Source organism: Haliotis rufescens, unplaced genomic scaffold (genome assembly GCF_023055435.1).
Source record: "Haliotis rufescens isolate VD_foot unplaced genomic scaffold, xgHalRufe1.0.p SCAF_4, whole genome shotgun sequence".
NCBI classification, from domain to species: Eukaryota; Metazoa; Mollusca; class Gastropoda; order Lepetellida; family Haliotidae; genus Haliotis; species Haliotis rufescens.
The window spans coordinates 47282580-47304651 of record NW_025964112.1 but is presented as its reverse complement, the minus strand read 5'-3'; the positions used below and the strand labels follow the sequence as shown (position 1 = coordinate 47304651).

General features: G+C 35.5%; 1 protein-coding gene across 7 annotated transcripts in view; it reads left to right on the top strand.

The window, feature by feature from the left end:
- The window catches only part of LOC124151894 (homeobox protein Hox-D10-like), a 127450-nt gene that overhangs the window by 87221 nt on the left and 18157 nt on the right, over window positions 1–22072 (top strand). For 3 of the 7 annotated variants that reach the window (XM_046524617.2, XM_046524601.2, XM_046524608.2), the window contains exon 3: window positions 7733–8240. In XM_046524617.2, the coding sequence (XP_046380573.1) occupies window positions 7748–8240 (493 nt within the window). In that variant the 5' untranslated portion in view covers window positions 7733–7747. Of the gene's footprint in view, window positions 1–6881; window positions 7006–7067; window positions 7236–7407; window positions 7582–7732; window positions 8241–22072 lie in introns of those variants that run through there. The other 4 variants (XM_046524633.2, XM_046524586.2, XM_046524594.2 and 1 more) reach the window with 4 other exon arrangements.

Sequence of the window (22072 nt, the reverse complement as noted above, 5' to 3'; positions counted from 1 at the left end):
CCTTTGAGGACGACGAAGGATATTTTGATGATTTTATGGCAAAATATGGCTATTTCACAAAGGGAGAGACGGTCCACCTTACACAAGGAAGACCTATGTCTTGGTCTGGTGAAATGGCCACATTAAATTTAGAATAGTCCTTTCTTTCGCTATGGTCCCTTCTCAGCTAGCTTTAGCAGGAAGCGACTGTCTAATAAAGAATAGCAATTTCAGACAAAATTAGGCGGAACGATGATATTGACAGAAAAATTCTACCGTAATGATAAGACAAAGTTGTCTTCAATCTCGATATTACGGCGAATAAGGAACGAGGTTTATATTCTGGCAAATCAGTTGACGCCGCTTATAGGCGAAACGGTGAACCACCATTCTCTCGCGACCGTCATAAGAGATCAAAAGAGCCGCCATGAAACGCCAACCCATTTTGGTTCATTTATGAGTAGAGTAGAGTTAGCAGTTACGCATTTCGCTTCTAGGCCCTCCTTCGGCCACTGAGCACGTTTAGGCCTGGTCTTGGCCGTTCAACATAATTGGATTTACCTTTAAAATTGCATATATTTTCGTCGAGGTAAGTGCTATATTGTCATGAATTTATGACAGTTTAAGTCTTTCATTTTTTGTCAGTGACAGTTGTGACAAGTTATATTTTATGAATGTTCATGTGTTATATATATGGTGTTGTGTGGAGATGTATATGCTGCTAGTTTTCGATCACCGTTAAGTGCTGGCAATAAATCATATTCTGTAGTTCATATGTTCGCATTATGACTGATTTATTATATAAATAGATTAAAAATACAAATGTAGTTATTGATTTTACGAGTTGTATCATGACTATCCCTTTTCTCGTTCAATGCAGTGGCTCGTGTACAATTTATTAATTACACTGACATATGAAAAAAATAACTGTTTGTGAGATATACATTGAAATATGTCCTCGTATTATACTTTAGGTACATAATTTTTTCATGCTGAAGGTATGTTCATGAAGAAAATTAGGTTAATGAAGTGAAATCATATATGACTAACTTGTCAGTTAGGTTGATTTGATATGACAAGTCATTTAAAATTGATTTTTAACAAAATTTATTTGCGGAGTGTTCGACATGGGGGTTCTAACAATTTAACTTCGCGTCAATGCACTTAAGATTCGAGCGTTTGTTTTGACAGGCCAACTGACCGCGATGCTGCAACTTAGAGAATTTTCTTTGAAATTCCTACTCCTAAATCACAATTTCGGGCACAAAGACTTGTCGACATCAAAATCCGGCACGGGTCATATGGAGACGAAATCTGGTATATCTTTACCCGCTAATGACTTCTGTATTGAAAGAGCCATGTTGATATAGCGGCACACTCGCGTGTTACTCTATGTGTGTGGCGAGCAGCTTTCGCTTGGTAGATTTACCGCCCTTTGAACGCTCTTCGCTCTCCAGAAAACAAAACGGGGCCAGTTCCGTTGCAGTTCTATTTCATTTTGAAAGATGCGTTTTACCTTTTGTGTTACATTTTATTGTACAAAATCACGTAAGATTTTGAATTTCGAATATTGTCAACATTGATCTGTTAGTATTAATGTCATTATCAACTGGAAATTCCTAATCGCGTATTAGTTACTCAATCTTCCAAAATATATTATGGAAAGTATCAATAATTATCATGAAAAAGACAATGGAAATATTTCTGGTTTTAGACACAGTGGTCTATACACCTAAATCGTTATATTCCATTTGACACGAGATGTTCTATTAAGTCGTAGATGACATATTGGTCGGAAGGTCAGTCGATATTCATATATGCATTAAATATGGTACAGTGAAAGGTTCATTGTAAACGTTTATATCATCTACCGTTCCATTGAAACATATTAAAATAGTTTTCCATAAAAAAGAGAAATCTAGCACATTGAAAATATTTCTTTCAAGAAAATATGCCGTTGTGCATACAAATGACGCATTGCTGGGAGAAAAATAGAAAGAAATTTTCACCTATCGTCTTTTTAATGCTTTATTAAACTACCCCCAGCGGAATTGAAAGAACTACGCTGCAATTGATATTCACCACTGAACTTCATTAATACAGTCGCATATATGAAATTCTCAACAAGGCAGTAAAGTGTCGCGTCACCAATATTGCTGCTACTGACCAAATTCCCCAATGAAAATTGAAAGAAAGTAAGTAAATTAAAAGACTCTAGGTCATAACCTGACTACAATTAGATCTAGATTTATATATTCAGGTATCTCGCCGGTCTAGAAAAGTAAAACAAACATGCTTTAATGGTATCCAAATACAAAAACACTGTAATTAATAGTGATAGTGATAATAGTAATAAAAACATGCAAATGCGATTTACCACATATTTCCACCACGCCTAGCAACTACATGACATTTCTAATTTCACGCACAAACCTTTCGTTCAAGACTTAAATTTTTAGAACATTTTGAAATATAACCGTCTCATTATTTTCTGTCATGTTGACATGTGAGAAAATTCTTTTATTAGAATAAGCAGGGGCTCCCTTTGAAACAAAGATCAAATTTCAACTAAACATCATACCTTCAGCGTGGGTTTGAAAGCGCCAACTTTGGTATGGACCGTAATCATTTGCGCAACTTTATTCAAATATCTGAAAATTACATGTATCACATTTTCAAGTTCCCCGCGCGTTCCGTGTAATCTGTAGGTCATTTGTACATTTCTGTGCCCACGCCTGTTGCGACGGTAGTCATAATTCAACAACGCCCTAATCACAGATAGGCTAATTGATTGACAATTTGCCCAGCAATGGCCCCGCACTGGTTAAAGGTAGCGATTTCTATAGTTGAACAATGTAAATGAGACTAAATCTGTAAGGGGACTTAGTGATTAAGTACGTATATATCAAACCATTGACCATAAATGCCTCGTAGACTAAATTACAAGTTAGAGTTAGTTCATTTCATCAGTGTTTTCCCCGAGGGATAGGCCGGTCCTTTAGTGAAGCTCGACATGAATGTCACGTGATATAATATGATTGACACTTTACTATTGTCAATTACATGTACTTTATGGCCATAACGTTTCATTTCATTGTTATTTTATACGTGTGACAAGCGTGATGCGATGTCTATTGCCGCTATAGAATGATCTCTCGTAGAATACAAATGATCTACAATCAATATATATCAGGTTAGTACTTTGGTCTTATAGGTATTTATATGTCGCAATATTCTCACCTTTTACTGGCTGGTTTAAAATAAACTTACAATCGCCATCCATAAATGTTCTACGGTTTTTTTCGGCATACAATATTAATTTGCTGATTTGTAAAACCGTATTAAAGGAAGGGTATTTCATGTTGCATTACGTGTCCATACAAATAAAATGAGTCATTAAAATACTGGTAGTATATTAAAATATGTTTATACTTGGTATGACTGAAACATAAATAAAATTAAATGCACGACCTTAGACATGAGGCTTATTAAAGTTGGGTTTTATTCAAGACGTACACATTCACACGCATGATACATATATGATATGGATTTAATTCTATTGCAACCGTGTATTTAAATCATCCGTTATCCTGATTACCTTGATAAGAGTTAACTAGAGTTTCATATGTACATACTTTTACATACATACCTGGCTGATATTAACTTCTTTCGTTACAGTTTAACCGTTATGAAAATAATTCTGTCTTCTCCGACATCCTACAAACGAGGCATATATAATACACTGTCGTGCCCATCGGTCCGTGCATGTTAATTAGATCCTCTAATTATATGTAATGAGTCAGACAGCAGTTTAGTTACAGTGCAATTAGCGTGAGAAAATTATATCGATATTTTCAAGAACTGTAGATGAATCCTGTGTTTCATTTTCTTGGCTCGTGTGCTACTCCATCATGCATCGGTGTGACAACCCATCCCTTTGATTTTGCCACGTGATAATATGTTGGGTCAGAGTTTACTTTTTCAACGTCATTTAAACTTATTATTCGTATAATTCGCGTGGACTGCTGAGATTTATCATTTTAGTACTCGATGGTTTCGTTTCTTAGGTTGGCCGCGAAGGTAATATTCTTGGTCATTAGCGTATGTATTTTGTTACTTCAAAGACAATAAAAATCTCGTAACTGTATAATAAAATATTCCTCGTTTTGTGAGGCATTATTGGCTTTGTTTAATGAAATGATACACCGTGTAGCTTTCCGATTCTTTTTCTCGGCAATGATTTCTGTTGCAGTTAACATATTTTGCAGCCTCGTAGATTTTGATTTATTATCAATGTTCAAAATTAATCGATCAGTTCGGAAATAAACGAGCCACATTTAGGACAATGTTGAATTACCCACGGCTAAGTTTGTTAGTGCATTTTGGTCTTTTTTTTTGTTCAGTGTTGTGTTCATTTTATTTCGACAAATATGGTTTGACAAAAATATAACGATACATTTTGTTCCGAAAACGTCCTCGCAACGAATATATGTTGACTGTCGTACTAGTTTAGCGGATTTGTTGTAAATATGATAAACATTATAATAAATTGAATGAGGATGCGTATCTTTGATTGAAATGTGTCGTTGTTCATGAACGAAGATTACCATCGATGCCGGGTCAACTTTTTATTCGCTATCCTCGCTACTGACCCATATCGACCTATTAGGAACCCTGCGATAATTATATTGCAATACATTTTTTTTTAAACGAACACTCTCTTGTTAGTAGGCGCGAGTCATCAAGTACAGTTAATAAATGATATAACTGTCATAGCAGATGCTAATTTTGCTTATTCTTATAAATTGCTGTAACGGAATGATAGCAAAGTAAAAAACATTGACATCAACTCGTGTTTATATCAGTGATAACCATTAAGGGGTATAAAAACCCGATAATCTCATGTGATTTATGATATTCATAGTTGATAACACGGAGTTAGCTCCCTTTGGTCGTCAAACAACAGAGGGCGCGATTTCAAAATTTATGATATTGCACGAATTGTGAATTGTAATGTACAATTTATGTCTCTTGAGACAAGACCGAGCCTTGTAAACGATGTTATAAAGATTTATGATTGATTATGGTATTTACCCTCTACAATACATGACCTTCTAGTTCTTCTCATTATTTATGATTCTTTATCTATAGGACGGATAACATATGATTATTCAAATTTAACGAAACAAACATCAATTTATTTCAGTGTATTCCAATAGTTTATTGAAAATATATATAATTTGATATATTTAATGCCAAATGCATTGCTGAAAGTCAACGTTGAATATTTTTAAGTACAATAACAAATGTTTGCATCACAAATGAAACAAAAGATACGGATCTGAAAAAAAACATGTATATAGACTATGCAACTAAAACAAATGAATCTAGCTTATCTTTTAACGAGTCGTGGAGGATACACGCGTTCAGGATGATTGGCAGGCGCGTGTAATATGATGTAAACAAGGCCCATCAGACATTTGTATTACATGAGAGTTCGACATACAAATCAATTAAACATAATGACAAACATATAACTATGGGTCTCATATTTAGCAACAATAATAGTTTACCCGAACATTTACAGAGACGTTATCAAATGTTATGTTTATTCTATTATTGTATCTTTGTTACGTACAAACCAACACGACCCAATATGTATCGATTTCGAACGTGACAACACAATGGCCTTAATCAAAGATGCATGGTTGTTAATACAGTTTGGCCTTTGATCTGACAGGAGCACGATTTCTTCAACATAAACTAAGCTTAGCTTCAACTTTTTTCTTGGAGGGGGGATACATTTTCTCACCTTCTGCTCAGAAGATTGCTCCTTGTAAAGATGCCTTTCGTTTTTGACTCGATATCAATTAGTTTTTGTTTCTTTTTATGAGAAAATGTTTTTGTCAGTGTCATCATAAACTGACCAATAAGGTTGACGAACAAGTACATCGACACACCTTTCTCATACTGACAAGCAGTTAACGTGTGATCGGAACCAGGTTATTGTTCCAGTCGCACACACAAATAAAAAGCACACAATCAAAAATGTCATTTTAGATGCATTCCGCCTAAGTTTCTTGTGCATCGGACAGGTTAAAATCACGATCGAGCATATTTCACAGTCAGTCATTGGCTCGTTACAAATTTCCGAATATAAACGAATAATAAAAACGCGGTGAAGTGATATTTTAGACAAATGTCCTATCTTATTAAATAGTTAGTAGGGTATAAATTGCACACAGCTCACAATAGGTGTTGAGCGTATAGAATACCACGTTAGGCAGTGAGTGAATTGTTAGCCTTTTATATGCAGTAAATGTGGAAGAAACTTGTAAACGCGAGCCAATAAAACAAGCCACGTTCGGGCTAAGGATCGCCCCATTGCTATACAAGAAGTGCCTTTCTTGTGGAGTTTTTTTTGGGTTAAATGCCCCGCTATGAGATATCTATTAAGCCTTTCTCTTTCATAGGAAAATGTGAAATGACATCAAATAAAATGTTATGTCGCTTTTCACTGTTTTTACCTCGTAGTTATGTGCCCCGGGCTATGTATCGTTTCTCTTGAGTATTTCAAATACTTTAGGCTGGAGGACCGCATCAATCATTAATGTACCAGTTATCAGTTTCAACGAATGTTTGACACTCAAACATCAAATGTTGATGTTTATACCGTAATTTTATTCAAGCGCTCACGGATCACATGCTTGTACTTAAGTCTGACCTGTGCCTTGCTCTCGGTACCCTGGAAAGCGAAATAAGCTCAATGTCGAGAGTAACATCGTGACAACTCAGCGTGCAATTTCATTGGCTCAGAGCCCCACTACCGACCCGGTTGTTTAATTAGCTGACACGCACGATGCGGCACGTATTCCAGATCTATTCTCTCTCAAGTGCGCTATTTTAATAGGAAATTTTGTTTCGTTCATAAGCTCTTTTAGATTCTCCAAGTTCGATTATTCTTTCACAAATGCCTGTGAGTTCTACTGCTTTTTAATCGCGGCTGATGTTGTTTACAGGAAATCGGTGAGCGCTCCTACACTGCTATTGAAATAGACACCGCGTTTCATTGGCTACTTGCCGTCACATGGTACTCGCCGTCTAATGCATATGAGATAGCACAGCTCTCCGTCCTATAGTTGCTTTGGTGATATAAAGAGTCTGTCGTTCCGAATGTTCATCGTATTATAGGATATATACTGCACGTGTTTTCCAATGCTATCTTCAGCTTTCGGTACGAGACCGATACAGAGTAGGTATGATGTTCATTTCATGTTGTAGGTTGCATATTATTGTCAATTTCTTATTTGGGATGCCTGTTTCTATCATGTCAGTTTCAATGTAAGGGAGACGACTGGGGAAGCCTTTGCTGGTAGCTCTTCAGTGATAAAGGATAATTAGTAGCTTACAAATTAACATCGTTTTAGTTTTGATTTACGGCACTGTGTTATTATTTATTGCACGAAATGCTTTATGAATGCTTTGATCGTTATCATAAAATGCCCAAACTCGAATATTTCGGTTTCGTATATTGAATGGGACTCTGTTTTGAATCTGTTACATCACGGTTATGACCTTTGTGCATAATGAATGTGATTAATGGTAATTAAACAAGTTCCTTCATTCCATCTTGACACAGATGACGTGTAGCATGTCTATTTCACTTGTACATTGCGCAGTTCATGTCAGTTTCACCCCAATTTCGACTGTTTGCACCGTGACTCAAAATGTCGTAATTTGTTGTCGATTGCAGGTGGAATGAACTAGGATGGAGCCAGCCAATAATATCCTGGCGCACTCGGGGCTGTCGTTCTACCCCTCGAGTGTAACTTCTAGTGGGATCCTCCCCACAAGCCCCGGGACACAGGACTCCGTCCCGCGATCAGCTCTTACCGTGTCGGGCCAAAACGGATGGGGAAATTACACCAACGACGCAGCCCTTGCTCATAATTCTTGCGCTATGTCGACCTACCAGCTAGGAGCATCTTTCTCTATGAACAGTGCCAAAGGACCATACAATTCTTTCTCCAGTCAAGATTATCTGAACAATTGTCGTCAGATGCAGATATCATCACTAGGATCTATGAACTCACTCCCCATGAGAAACTATGCCCCTTTATACGGCGATGTTTATCAACCGGGCCACCCGCCCAGCTATACAAACGGGGGATTCTACCCCGAAATGACGCCGGGCCTTCCCCCGTTACCCGGTCGGGATCCTCTTAGCTGTCCGAGCGGACAGTCCGATTCCTCAGTTCAAGGTAGGCTTATATAGGACAATATCGTTCTTTGTGTTAGTCGAGATACGGTCACGTCAGTTCTAATTAGCAGAAAATGGTTCAGGCGAAATTTGACACATAAACACACACAATAAAGTGAATGTATTTCTTCTAAAACTTAAAGTTGACATAAAGTGGTAATATCAAATTTGATCATTCTGTTAAATAACTGAGTGAGTATTCAAGTTATCATTGCAGTATATTCCTACAATAAGATTGTCTATAGTATTATTTATACATCCGTAGTCAGATCGAGGTCACAGCAAATCCAGACAATGCTAAAACTGAACTATACAAAAGGAGTACAACCGTGTACGTTTTGAAATGGACGCCATTATTTTCTGAATGATATAGGGTAATAACCAGAAACCCATAAGAATCATTAGTTTTATTTGAATGCGTTTATCGTTTCCCACCTGTCCCCTCAATCTCACCTGCCTTGAGGGACAGTGATTGAACACGGCATGTGCATTTCAGTCTAAATCATGTCAATTACAATAGGCAAATTAGGGTTATCTAAAGCATGCTTGTAAACAGTATCTTACTGTTAATAAATCGATGTGAATAGTTGTTGTACATTTACATTGTGCCAATGAGTTCTTTAATCACTGATTAAAATGTCACTTTCAGCCTGGTTGTATATAAACATATGGTATAGGACATGTTCATTGCACCCTAGATATATTAATTGCTGGAATGAAAATGGCACATTAACTTTTCAGTGCAGATATGATTAAAAATTGGTGTTATTTAATGTCAATAAACTTCATGGGTAAACAGTAAATGACATCTGATATACGACATTTTGGTGTTTTTGACAGTGTTAATTTCAGTTATTGATTACACTTCTAAACTCTCAGTTACAACAGGAAATTAATACCACATTTTTCAAACTGTAAAAACTTGTTTCTTTTACAAAAACTCTGGTATGCTGTAGTTATGTAACTGAAGAGTGCCTTCAGATAAACATCCCTATTCGCACTAAGAAGTAATACATCAGACGAGATGTAGATTTCAAAACATGTGAGGGTAAACGCTAACACTTAACCATATTTTATTATCTGTCTAAATCCACGTGCTACTAAATGCTTCTACAATCGTATTTTTTATGGGTGTAATGTTAGTAGAATCCTAAACACGAGGACACTACGCATCAACATTGATGTCACTTTCATAGCATGTTCAGTGATAACAATGATTAAAAATATCATAACTTGCGTCTGGGTATAAAATATTAAAAAACCCACTGAATAGTTATATCAAAATTGTTATTTATTTTTTTATGAGGAACATTGGCATAATTCGTGTACATACATCAATTTGTTTGGAATGTGATAATTTTGATATTAGAAATCAGTAATATGATATCAACATAAGCCTTGAAATAGTGCTTATGTATGTGTTCAAACAAAAATTGATATCATGTAATACGAAATATCTGTGACTTGATTATTTAAAAAATATAGGTGTACAAAACGCACCTTTTGAAATCCAATAATAATTACAGATGGTTTATCTCGGTTAAATTTAATCATATATTGATCAAACTTGACGACAGGTTTTAACAAATTAAGCACGTGTCCACCTTGTTTTTTAAAAATAAATTTTTAATTATATATAATTACAAACATATGGTTTAAAGATGTGATATATTAATATTTAAAATATTTCTATTAAAGAGGGGTTCACATAATGTCATCATGATCATGATACCTTTTCACATTTCATTACATACTGCGGTGATATCGGAAATGAGATAACACTCATTCACATTGCTGAAAAAATAAATTTGCAATTAAATTACATAGATTTACACACGCTTGTTCAGGTGGCCCATTTAGTGTTACTTAGGATTTTTAAAAATCTAATAAGTGCTTACTAGACGTCTTTTCCTCCGCGAATGTCCCAGCGTTGAATTCAGAAATGAGTAATTGTACCAAAAGGAGTAATTTTTCACAGCAAAGAAATGGAATTTAGCTATCCGCTCACGTTTGTATTAGTGTGCCTTTGGTGTGGATTTTGTCGAGTCGAATTTCGTCAGAAAAAGTCATTTTTTACTCCCTTGAGAAATAAGATAAACAGGAAAAAATGCAGAAAGTTGAAAACATCACGAGGATTTCGCCAACATGAATCAATTTCAGTGACAAAACCGATGGCCTTTCCGAGTAAACTTGTCGTTTTCACTTAAGCCAGGGTCATTACTGTGTTAATAAAATTTCCTTTTTGATATGTTTATGTCTCAATTGTATTTGAAATGGAACAAGAGGCAAATGTACGCAAATGGGATAGAGAAAGTTGGAATGGAAACGTAAAAACCAATTCAAACAAGCTTTTCGCATAGTTTCGACACTGTGTTAATGTCGACAAATCAAATAAGGCTAAATAGATTTCGGTCAATAAATGTAGTTTAGGAATGACATAATGGTTAGAGCAAACACATATTTACGTTAAATATGCTAAAAAAATTATGTAATCGTCAGATTCCTTCGCGAAGGCAATATTCAATTATGATACACGTATTTACCTGTGTTCGATATAGCTCACGTACGTGATAGTGCATATACATATATATGGCATATATCGACAGTCAAATTAGTTTTTTGGACCATATCGCTGCCTATCCCTACAAAACATGTAGTGTATACAAAAGTATCACATATATTTTTGTGATAATTCAGTACAAGGAGTGATGTATTTACGCTACAAGATAACCTTAGTTGACGATGGTGCGATATCTCAACATGTGTATGATCCGTGTACATTACATATAACATGTAAATCAAACTCGCTTGTTTTCAGACAACCAACACCAGTATCATCTGAAAAGTAGCTATAAATTCAATTACGTGCCTGCATTTTGGTATGACAAACATAGTATGACAGTATCACTGTAGGAATTAACTATTTATGTATGTCATAATATAATAAATTCATTTTATTGATGAAATGTGTTTCTCCGGGGGGTTGTAAATAAGTACGTATGTTCGTTTCGATTATATTACAACATGTTTCAAATACACTGAATCAGGTCTCCAAAGAGGGCGGAAATTACAAGCGTTTCACAAACACAATTGAGACAATTTTGTCCTGCCGAGATCCTTCTCAATGATAGGTCTACCACCTTGCGCTATTGACAACACAATAATGAAATTGACAAGACTAATCCAATACCACGTATGTATTAGTATGATGAATAGTTATCGGGGGAGTGGGCTCATTATGGCGGCCTTAGTAAGTGAGCTGGCACTTTAGGTGGACATTTCGGCCAATTGAGGTAAACAGGATTGCTATTGACATCTCGCCGTGTTCATTTCACTGATAGAGACACAGTCTCGTCAAATGTAGTGTACATTTCACGGGGGTGTTTATTGCATTTCTAAGCCTCAGTTCACTTCAGTGGAATTAAGTTCTCTTTGCATTTAAAGCAGTTTACGCTTAATTAAAACACACAAGTTAATATTGTTGGGGATTTTTTTTCCAAATTTTGAATAATTATTATAGGGAGGCCCCCAAAGTGACAATTTAATCCTGTTACAAACTCCTTCGCGAAAATATGTGAAACATTTTAAACACACATTTCTTCAACAGCCCCGTATATACTATCATTAATGCATCACACCTAGAAAGTACAAGAATCGTACCTTACAGAAATCACACGTTATCCTTGGACCATCTCCATTCCCAATTACACTGCCTATTACTGCTGCCCAGCCTAAAATTAGATATTCATATAACTTCTATATCAAAGGCGGCATATTATTGGTATTAACAGGAAGGCCAACACAGACATAAGCACAAGATGAGATGTCGGTTATTTATGAGAAGATGGCACAAAAGACAACGTCGAACAACAAAGCCCATGGGCTTGTCATACCCAGAACAAAAGCTCCAACGCTAATGGAATCCCCCCTCGCTCACAACAGTCCCCGTTGCTGATTAAGCGAGCTCGGAAGGGCCCTGTTTGGAATAAAACGCCATGGACATCCCCAACTAATTCGAGTCTCCTCGCTCATTAAGGCAATGAAGTAATAAGCTCACTCGTCGCCAGAAATTGGCCGGCGTAAGAAGCCTTTCGTTCAGCTTTGATTTCAAAATTGTTAATTTTGTTCCATAATTTATTTCAGCGGTTTACGACACGAACGAAACCCATACAAGTTCACTGCCTTTAAGCTATACGTGCCTGGCACATTGTTTTGAAATACTAATTCTATTGTTTGTCTGGAAATTTAGATCTTTACCTAGACATTATGGGTGATTTCATTGACACCGGAATTTGCTCACTGAATAAGTTGAGTACACTTTCCTTTATCGGATTTTCATGATACCTGTGTAATGTCGTTGTACATCTGCGCAAGGTAATAATGAAGCATATATTTTAAACGGGGTACCAGTATTCGTTATAATTAATAGAAGAACAACATTTTCAATCCATTACGAAATTTCTTTTATGCGTGTAATTAACTTTGGCAATTTGTATTTAGCAATGTGGAAACATTGAACGACTTATGCCGAATATGAGTAGCCGATGATACAATTATGTATTGCTATACTAATGATGGTAACTGGAAAGATGTTATACTGGAGAAATTCTGATACTTTGAATTCATGGAACAAGATAACGATGGCGGATTGATCCCTGGGTTAAATCCCGTCTCTAATTATAATTGTAATCCCAGAATGTAATGAGATAATTAGCAATACCATCACCGGAATGGCCGGAACGAGAAGGGTACAGCCAGTCCTATAACCTAGTTTAAACATACAGGGCAGATGTTCAAAGTAGCTAAGACCATATTACTACATTACCTATGAAGAAACGAATAATGTTCATATAGCTATCATTCTTACTATCCAATGATTATGATAACCATACATGACATCATTACCCAAATGTTAACATAAAACAATATAATTATCATACATTCGTTAATATGCTTTTATCACAATTGTAACCGTGTAAGATAAAGATGACGAATAGAGTGTTCATGAGAATGAGACGAATTACTTTTGTCACCTCGGCGTACAGACGTAACAGCAAAACATGCCAAAGAAAAAGATAACTCCATTATAAATGTGACAGAGAAAACGACCCATGCTGCCTATTAACCCTATGACACATCAGTATCAAAGAAAAACAACGATTGTGAAAAAAAACAGTGTCTCAAAGAAAGGGTTGATATTTAAATTTAGAATTGTCCCTTTCACCTAACAATAACTTTGACCCCAGTGCTTTGAAACAGACTTGTCAGGTGACAGCGTGTTTGAAGTAGCGACAGTGACCAGTCGTAAGGCTTGGGCTAGACAGCTGTCATTGACGTGACTGGAGGGCCTGTGTCGCACGTGACCCTGGCTCAACGCTATCAAGGAGGGGACGGGATTCGCTCTCTGTGGTCAGTAGCCAGTTGTATCATTCAAATAAGGCGGTTTGATGCTTGCAAGATTCACGCCTTGAACGATATAACGCTATTGTCTGGCCTTATAAACATGGCTTTGTAATTAATAAACAATTCCAGACAAAGTTCACTTCCATGTATGAAAAATCAAATATTCTCAAATTCTTCATTTCAAACGAATTATACAATTTGTCAATCGATGAATTAAGAATTTACATTGTAAAACATCTGACCATTGCTTTGACGGGTTGGTTATGTTCTTAAAACAACATGCTGGTCATCGATTTCAGAAATGGACACATCAATAAATACAAATATAAATACTGTCATCTTGGGATCGATACAATAAGACTAGTATGAACCCTTGGTCTTCTGGTACAGGTCATGTTATGTTAGCTTGTTACAATGTTCGGCAAAGTATAGGCACTGACTGAATGTCATTAGGTCGACATCAGTTTAGGCCCAACGGTCTCTCAACAAATTGGCTAACTCCTAAGTTGGTAATTGTACAGGGAATCGTCAGACATTGTTCTGATCAATAATCTGGTCCCCCTTGACATTACTAAGTTCCACTCGGGCCAAGAGGGTCTAATTAGTTTATAGTATTGCGGAAATGAATAGATAATTCTGCGAACAGTCTTCTCATTCAGTTGGTACACAGAAAACCAATTGAGAATATTGAAGACGGATCCTGATCAGGATACAGTCGCCGGGGACTGGTAGCAGTTCTTTGTTTCTCTGCTTACAAAGTTAGATGATCCTAGTGACATTTGTAAGGCCGATCACGACTAGTATCAACTTTAGTTAATAAATGACTTCTCATAAGATTTGTAAATGATTTCAGTTACTAGCTGTAGGAATTACTTAGAAAGTGATGGTAGATATAGAATGAAATTCAAGAATCTGGTCAGCACACTTTTGTGATAGGTTTAACCTGAAATTCTATGTTTATTGTGTCGGGATAAATTTAAGCTTTTTTATGAGCTGTCTTAATAAAATTTGATATCAATGGAGACGATAGTTAAATAAAATAATGATAAAATCTGTGTTTTACTGTCATGTTAACTAACGGTTAATAGGATATATGTTTATTGGGAGTTGTTAAAAATCAGTATGTCTCGTGTCAAACTTGAATTCATGACGTCGAATATGACATATATTATTGGTGGAGGTAGCGTTCATTTTACTGCAGTCGAGTCTCATAAAACGCTAGGTGTTAGAAGTATTTAAATCCGTGTTGGTGTATATTATAGTGATGTGTCCTAAGAAAAGTTGACATTTATCATATATATCATTTTTGTTGACTATGAAACCTTCGTGTTAAACTACTTAATACCGTCATCAACTCAGTATAGACAGTGAGAATGGTAGATTGATGATGTGCATATGTGTACAAAACAAATACCTGTTTGCCAAGAACAGGACAAAACAGCCACCCAAGGTATGAGATTCGACAGAAACCCGAAAGCATCTTCAAACGAAAAACTCAAAGGTTACGATAAGCTTTTGATACACTCGCCAACGAAAACCTGTTCGTATCTTCTTAATTCCCCCATTTAACTCTTTATCAAGTACTTAGACGTGTAACCTTTTACTAATAACTTTACTCCTCTTTCTGTAATCAAACTGCAGTATCGTCAGTTTGGGGAAGAACTAAGGGTATCAGACCACTGACACAGGGAACCTATGTGTATTTGCAGTAGGGCAATGTCGGACCGCAGCAACTACATGTATATGGAGGTTTTATTAGCACCCGAGAGAGATTTATCGTCTCCTATTATGGCCAAAGGTAATAAAAACAAAAGACATTGTGTTTCGCTTGTTAACCTTCGATAAAAGGGCAGTGAAATTTCGGAACCTTTTCGTTGACTCCGAGAAATATTTAATTAATTTGAATTTGTCTATATTGAAACAATGATTCTCATAACTGGCGTATTGGTTGATATATGAACGTCGTCTTTTACGGCTTGTTTAGAATGTTTGTCAAAACATCTGAAGTCAATGTAAATACGTTGCAGTTTTGTGACGGAACTTACTCCAGCACAATTCTACCGAACACATACGTGTTTGGTATTATAAAATACATATACAGCTGATAAGTACACTTGTGTATATGATTGGATATCCCTAACCTTATCCAATATTAATTCCATATATTGACCGAATGTTTAACCAGTATGACATAATTGAAATGACGTTCAATACAAAGTTCAACAAAATCATTATTTTCAATTAATCCAATGTATGTGCGCAGGAAGTTTCTCTAATACATGGTGTAACTCTTCTTATAAAAAAATATATCAGTGTAATCTAAGAAACTCTCGTAAACGCTGTAACACAGATCTTCAATATAAAATAAGTATAAAAATACTATAGCTGTGTGTGTTTTTGCCTTCAACTATAACTGAACTGAAACGACCTTTTGTATGCCTTAGAGAAATACTCTAAGTGTGATAGCTTGACAGATATAATGTTATAGATAGCAACACAGGTATAACGGTACACTAAACAAACGACCTCGTGGTACATGGCGTTGTGTCTTTTGTCGGGGCGAAGTCAACGTTAACTCCGAATGTCGGACCGGCACACTGTCAACCCAGACTTCTGACACGCCGTCTTGAACGAAATAAACCATTTATTCTAGGAGGGAAATTCTACTTCCCTTTCCCTGTCACTATGATTGATAGACAACGCGAAACATGTTGATTACAAGTTCAAAATGGCGGCGCACGTGGCATGCCACTGAATACTGCTTTCTTATATTGAGAGTTATCTCCCTTGAATGTAGACTATGTTTACACCTGTTTGTAAGTAAAGAAAGTATTATTGATATTTGCATTTTCTGACCAGATAATCCTTTTGATGTTTTGAAGTATTAATATCGGTAAGTTCTATTATTGTAAGAAATGATAGAATATATATTATTGCATATTAAACTTTATATGTTCAATGTTAACTTATATAATATAGGTGCATAGTTTCGAAAATGATATTTAAAACAAGTCATGATAAGTGTGAAAGGTTGCAAGTCTGTTACACCGATTTAAGGTCCCGTAGACAATAAAGCTGATTACTCATGAACTCAAATATTCAACAACAAACGCTGCTTACGAAGAATGACTCTTCATGTCCATTTATTTCTTGACTAACAATTGCAGTATTAATTCGAGATGAAGATTTATTCTAAAATATTACTCAATCATTTTTTACAATTTGTTATGGATAGTGTTTCCGACATTGTTGCAGGGATTAGTATGAAGACATGCCATAAACATGACATGCGTTCTTCATGTCATCCTCACGTGCCCAACTGTCAAAAAAAGGAAGCATAATCATTTCATGAACATAGTTATTCTCTAAAGAGGAACCGTACTTGGAAATCATCTTTAAACCTCTGATCAAAATCTAATAAGCAAATCACATTGTAATGATCAATCTTCACAATTTGATACAAAATGCATTATTTTTTGTCTCATCTTTAATATAATTAATTTAAGGTGCAATTATATAGAAATTAGGCTTTCTAATGCTGTGAGAAAAACTATTTTCATTCCTTTGATTAGCTTGAATTTGTTTATTCGTAACTTCAAACGTTTGTATCAGACTCTTCATTCATTGTGCAACTCCCTGAAGACAACACAAACTATAATATCCAATTGCATGACGAATATTTAAGGATATATATCTTATCTTATGTTGTATGCATAACGATTTATGAAGAGTGTTCATATATAGTTTGGACAAAGGTAATACTGCCAGTTTCGTAAAACACCAAGGTAGAATTAATGTATGTTTCAATCCAAATCCATTTTCTCAAAATCAAAATTGATGATTGGACTATGGTACTAAATTATCACCATACAGCATCAAATACTGTCAATGTAACTTAATTTCATCAATGTAGGCATTATATACTTGTCCTGACCATGACATAAAATTCGTCATTTTCCTTTTGTTAAATATCCACGCAGATGTCACCACACAGCTCTTCATCATGGATATGAATCTGGAATGCAAGTAACGATATGTGTATGCCAGCGACCTTAGTTCGATTAGCCTTAAGTGTTTTGTACTGTTTGACAGAGACGCAGTCTCAGCTTATATTCATATGCCGGTCGACAAGATGTAAGAAAGCCGGGCAGAAAATGATAATGTTATTGAAATCTTGACAGCGTCATCGAGTCAAATTATTCTGTTTCAGTATGCTTACGTTGTATACAGTATATGTAGGTTAAAACTTGATACATATAGAATACGTTGGTTAATATAAGTTCATGATTTAATTGCATAACAATGTTGAAGACGATGTTTATAAAGAACAAATATATCACATAAAGAAGTCGTTTTACGTGATTATAATGACTTTGCATGTATGTATAAAGGAATATTATACTTCATCTAGTCCAAAATGTGAGGTGGAGGTGGCAAATGTGTTGAAGGAAATGTGTGACATTATTTTCAGATGAGTGTAGCTCCAGTAAACATGTGATGTAATTGTATAAAATGCAAATATCAAAATGAGTAACACACAGAAAGGGGATGTAAGGTAGTACAACACATATTACATTAATGTACACAAGGACGATAGCCTTTATTTGTTTCAGTATAGGAGATAATATGTTTCAAAACATGATATTTGTTCTATAAATGTATGCAATAGTTTGTAAACACGTGTTGGTACAGTACATTCGTCATTTAATTGTTCCATAATGATGAAAAATAAAATATATAAAACACTGATAGTACATGTAAGGGATACTATAAGGTAGTATACATGTGTATGTTAATGCAATGTAAATGTAGGAGATATTCACCAGAAGGCGCTTAGGTGAAGCTATTATTCATATTTTATTTGCATAAAGAGCTTGAAGGTTATGCTATGTTTATAAAAAAAAATGTACCACACATGAAAGATTTGTTTGGAATATTATATCTATTTCATGTATGTAACAGACGAAGAAGTTGTGCTGGTCTTGGAATACTGGTATCTATTAGTGGAAATGAATGACATTCATCAAAGTTTACAATGAATATGTGTCTTGGATACTTGATGTCGGTTACCAATGTCCACATTACAAAAATATAACTAATTACATTAGAACATCATTGGAACAATGCATTGTTTCTACTGAAGATGCAAATGTGCACAGAAAGAGTATGGATGTATGATGTTAGGTAAAATGTGCTGTACCAAAATTTCTATACCTCCATGACGTTTTCGTATATGTAGTGCTGTGCTTTTTGTTAGCGTTAGCGTATTTATATGATGCAGAAAATACAATATATTTATAAGCACGTTAGCGTATGACTGTACGTGGACGGTAAAGTAAAGTGTCCATAAAAGTGATTCTACTTTCTGGAAGCATATGCAAATTCACAACTGAAAATGACTTGTCACGCGGAATTGATGTAGAATCCGTATCTCTTGGTCAGATACATCTTCATTAAGAAATCTCAGTAAGTATGATATATTTTTGTAGACTGATTATTCGTACTCTCTGCAACTGATAACTGATAGCAATGCACGTCTGTCATTATTGACATGTACACATATAACAATTATAGATCAATGGGTATGGCAAGGTATCGCTTGGGCTGTCAAGAATGACTATTGGAAATACAGTCCCATCGATTTCAGGTAAACATAATCACATTAGCCTCGGCAGAATGTATGCATCTCTTCCTTATTGTTTGTGGAAAACAGAGATCGGTATCAAGTTTCCTTAATAATTTAACACCATTGCCATTGCACGTACGGATCGTTTGTTAAAGGTGTGGGTTTTTTCGTTTTTGTTGGTTCATCTTGATTACTAAAACTGACAGCTCTCCAAAGAGTTAAGCATCTTGTAATATACTTGCACTGTGTTGCTGATCTTTCTCAAGTTTAATGTTCCCTTGTGAAAACATTATGTTTTATTCATATTGCTGCAGTTCTGTATTGTTGTCACAAAGGATGTCTATTACTTATTAAGAGTCCACCATTTAACGTAATAAATTTTACTGAAGTCGCTTTTGTGGGATGACCGGGGGGGTTATTAACGATTTAAATCAATGCATTGTCACCGGTATTTTACTCCATCTGATCAAAACAGGTTCGACATAAACTAATGTAAACTAAACCCTGAGCATAAGCGGCAGATTCAACATTAGAAACCCATCTGAACAGCATACGAACTCAATGTCAGTAAATTATTACAATTATTGGTAAAGGTGGGTTAGCTATTAATATATCAAATATTGGTACGTTATGTGTAAAAGGAGAGATGATAGATATCACTTACCACCCACACCAGTGATAAAAACTCCAGAACACAATGCATCCACATCTATGGACTTTGGAAATGTTTGACAATTTGACAGATTTTCCTCTCGGAGGACCCTCTGTTTGTACTAAGGTACCCCTCGAATAGCATTATAGGGCTTGAATAAACGATTATGGTATGGAGACATGTGTTCAATATTGTCTGCCAAAGCCCAGATTAGTCTTAGCGATGGGTATTTAGTTCTCGGGGGCAATTATCAGACATTTTGACTTTACTCCTCAATGTCTACTGTAATTCAACCGTGACACACTCAAATAAATATAAAATTTTCTGACATTTTACGCAATTAAAGCTTGTACTGCCTAAACACGCGGATTAAAGAAAGAAAGGAGTACAAAAGTAGAATTGTATAGAGACGGGAGCGTTTAAGTGCTTTATTTATATCCATTCTACTGTTTTCACATGCATGGCCTGCTATGACCTTTCTGAAAAGCTGCGATGATGTCTCATGATAGTTTGATGGGAGAATCATATTATATTAAAAAATCTGATTCTAAGTGTCAACGTTTAAATCACGTTATGACAATACTCCTTAAAGCATTTAGTTCCAAACAACAAGAAAACGTTTGTGGTAGTTTGATAATCTACAGGGGGCGTTTCATTTACCAAGGCATGTGCATTGGTGTCGTCTTTGTACGCAATTAGTTTTATAAGTGTTAGCATTTTTATGAGCTGCATATTGTATGTGCACCATAGCAGCAATTTAAGAGGTTTATCAGTTCATATACATTCACTTGATCGACGGCTGTAGACCCTCAAATGACATGTATCTGACTAAGCTCTTGTGATTTTGTTTACAATAGCTAGGGCATTGTACTTCCTTACTCAGTGTTGTCTTCGGTAACAATATGCTTCAAATTGGATTACATCCTTAAATACGGAATGTTTCTGTGGTGCAAAAAAAGAAATTTGTGGAAAATGGTCATGGTATGTTTTTTAAAAGTTTCATTTTTGTAAAAGTAATATTTTTGTTAAGTGAATGAGTTAGTAAACTGTATATGACTGTTAATGGTTTGAATATAAGTTATCAAATAAATGCTTAACATTATGCAATATACAGGCGCATTATGTATGCATTGTTTGTTCAAGAAGCAATGATATGGAAACATTGCATCTACTTAGCGTCAACTGCTGGTGTCAGCCATAAGTCGAGACCTAGTGTCCTGTTAGCATACTTCAACAAAAACTAGAAGCATCCATTAAAATATAATTAGCATTAGGTGAAGTAATTTATCTCTTTGATGTTATATATTACATTGATTGATTTGAGCTGTTTAAACCTGAGCGATAGAAGATGCGAAATTACAAAAAAAGTAAATGCGTTTTTATTGCTAATGATTTCACTCTTGCTTTAGGCATCATGCACATTTCAAACTTAAAGTGGCGTGTACTTGGTCATACATTTCATATTCTGCTAATAAATCAAGTCTTATATCACCGAGTACAGAGGAAGATTGAAATGCATGAGAAGACATGTTTGTGTATTATACATAATCATGAGTTACCCGTAACATGAAAGACCAGCGCGATGAATCAACTGAGATGTGATAATGGAAACGAAGAGCAAAATGAAATATATGGTGGCTTGTACTCGGCCATTTGTTGTACATTTCACTCCGTCTTAAAATGACTCATGTCATTCAACCGGATTAATACAAAATGGGAATATTTGATTTTGTGAGAATATAAAGTTGTTAAAACAACCGCATTATAGTTGATAAAACATTGGAGCAATTGAGTAGGTTATATTTGATTTTCTTGAACAATGCATCAACTGAAATCATAAAATATTATCCTCATCACTTGTCTCATCATTGTCATCGTCGTTATCAATGCCATTAGGGAATGCAGCTACGATTCTCACAATGGATTCAACAGGTCGACTTTCATTGTTCTCTGGATCATATTGAAAATCCACTTGAAGCAAATCCAATTTTTTCTTTTCTCATTATTTATTACAAATTAATCCAGAAAGTGATAAAAGTTTAATTCATCTCTTCACCCCCTCACCTTTACATTTCACACCTTCTGCCCGTCATATCTCATGGGATTATCCCAATACATTAATCTTCAGTTGACAGGATTTGAGTGGTAACGG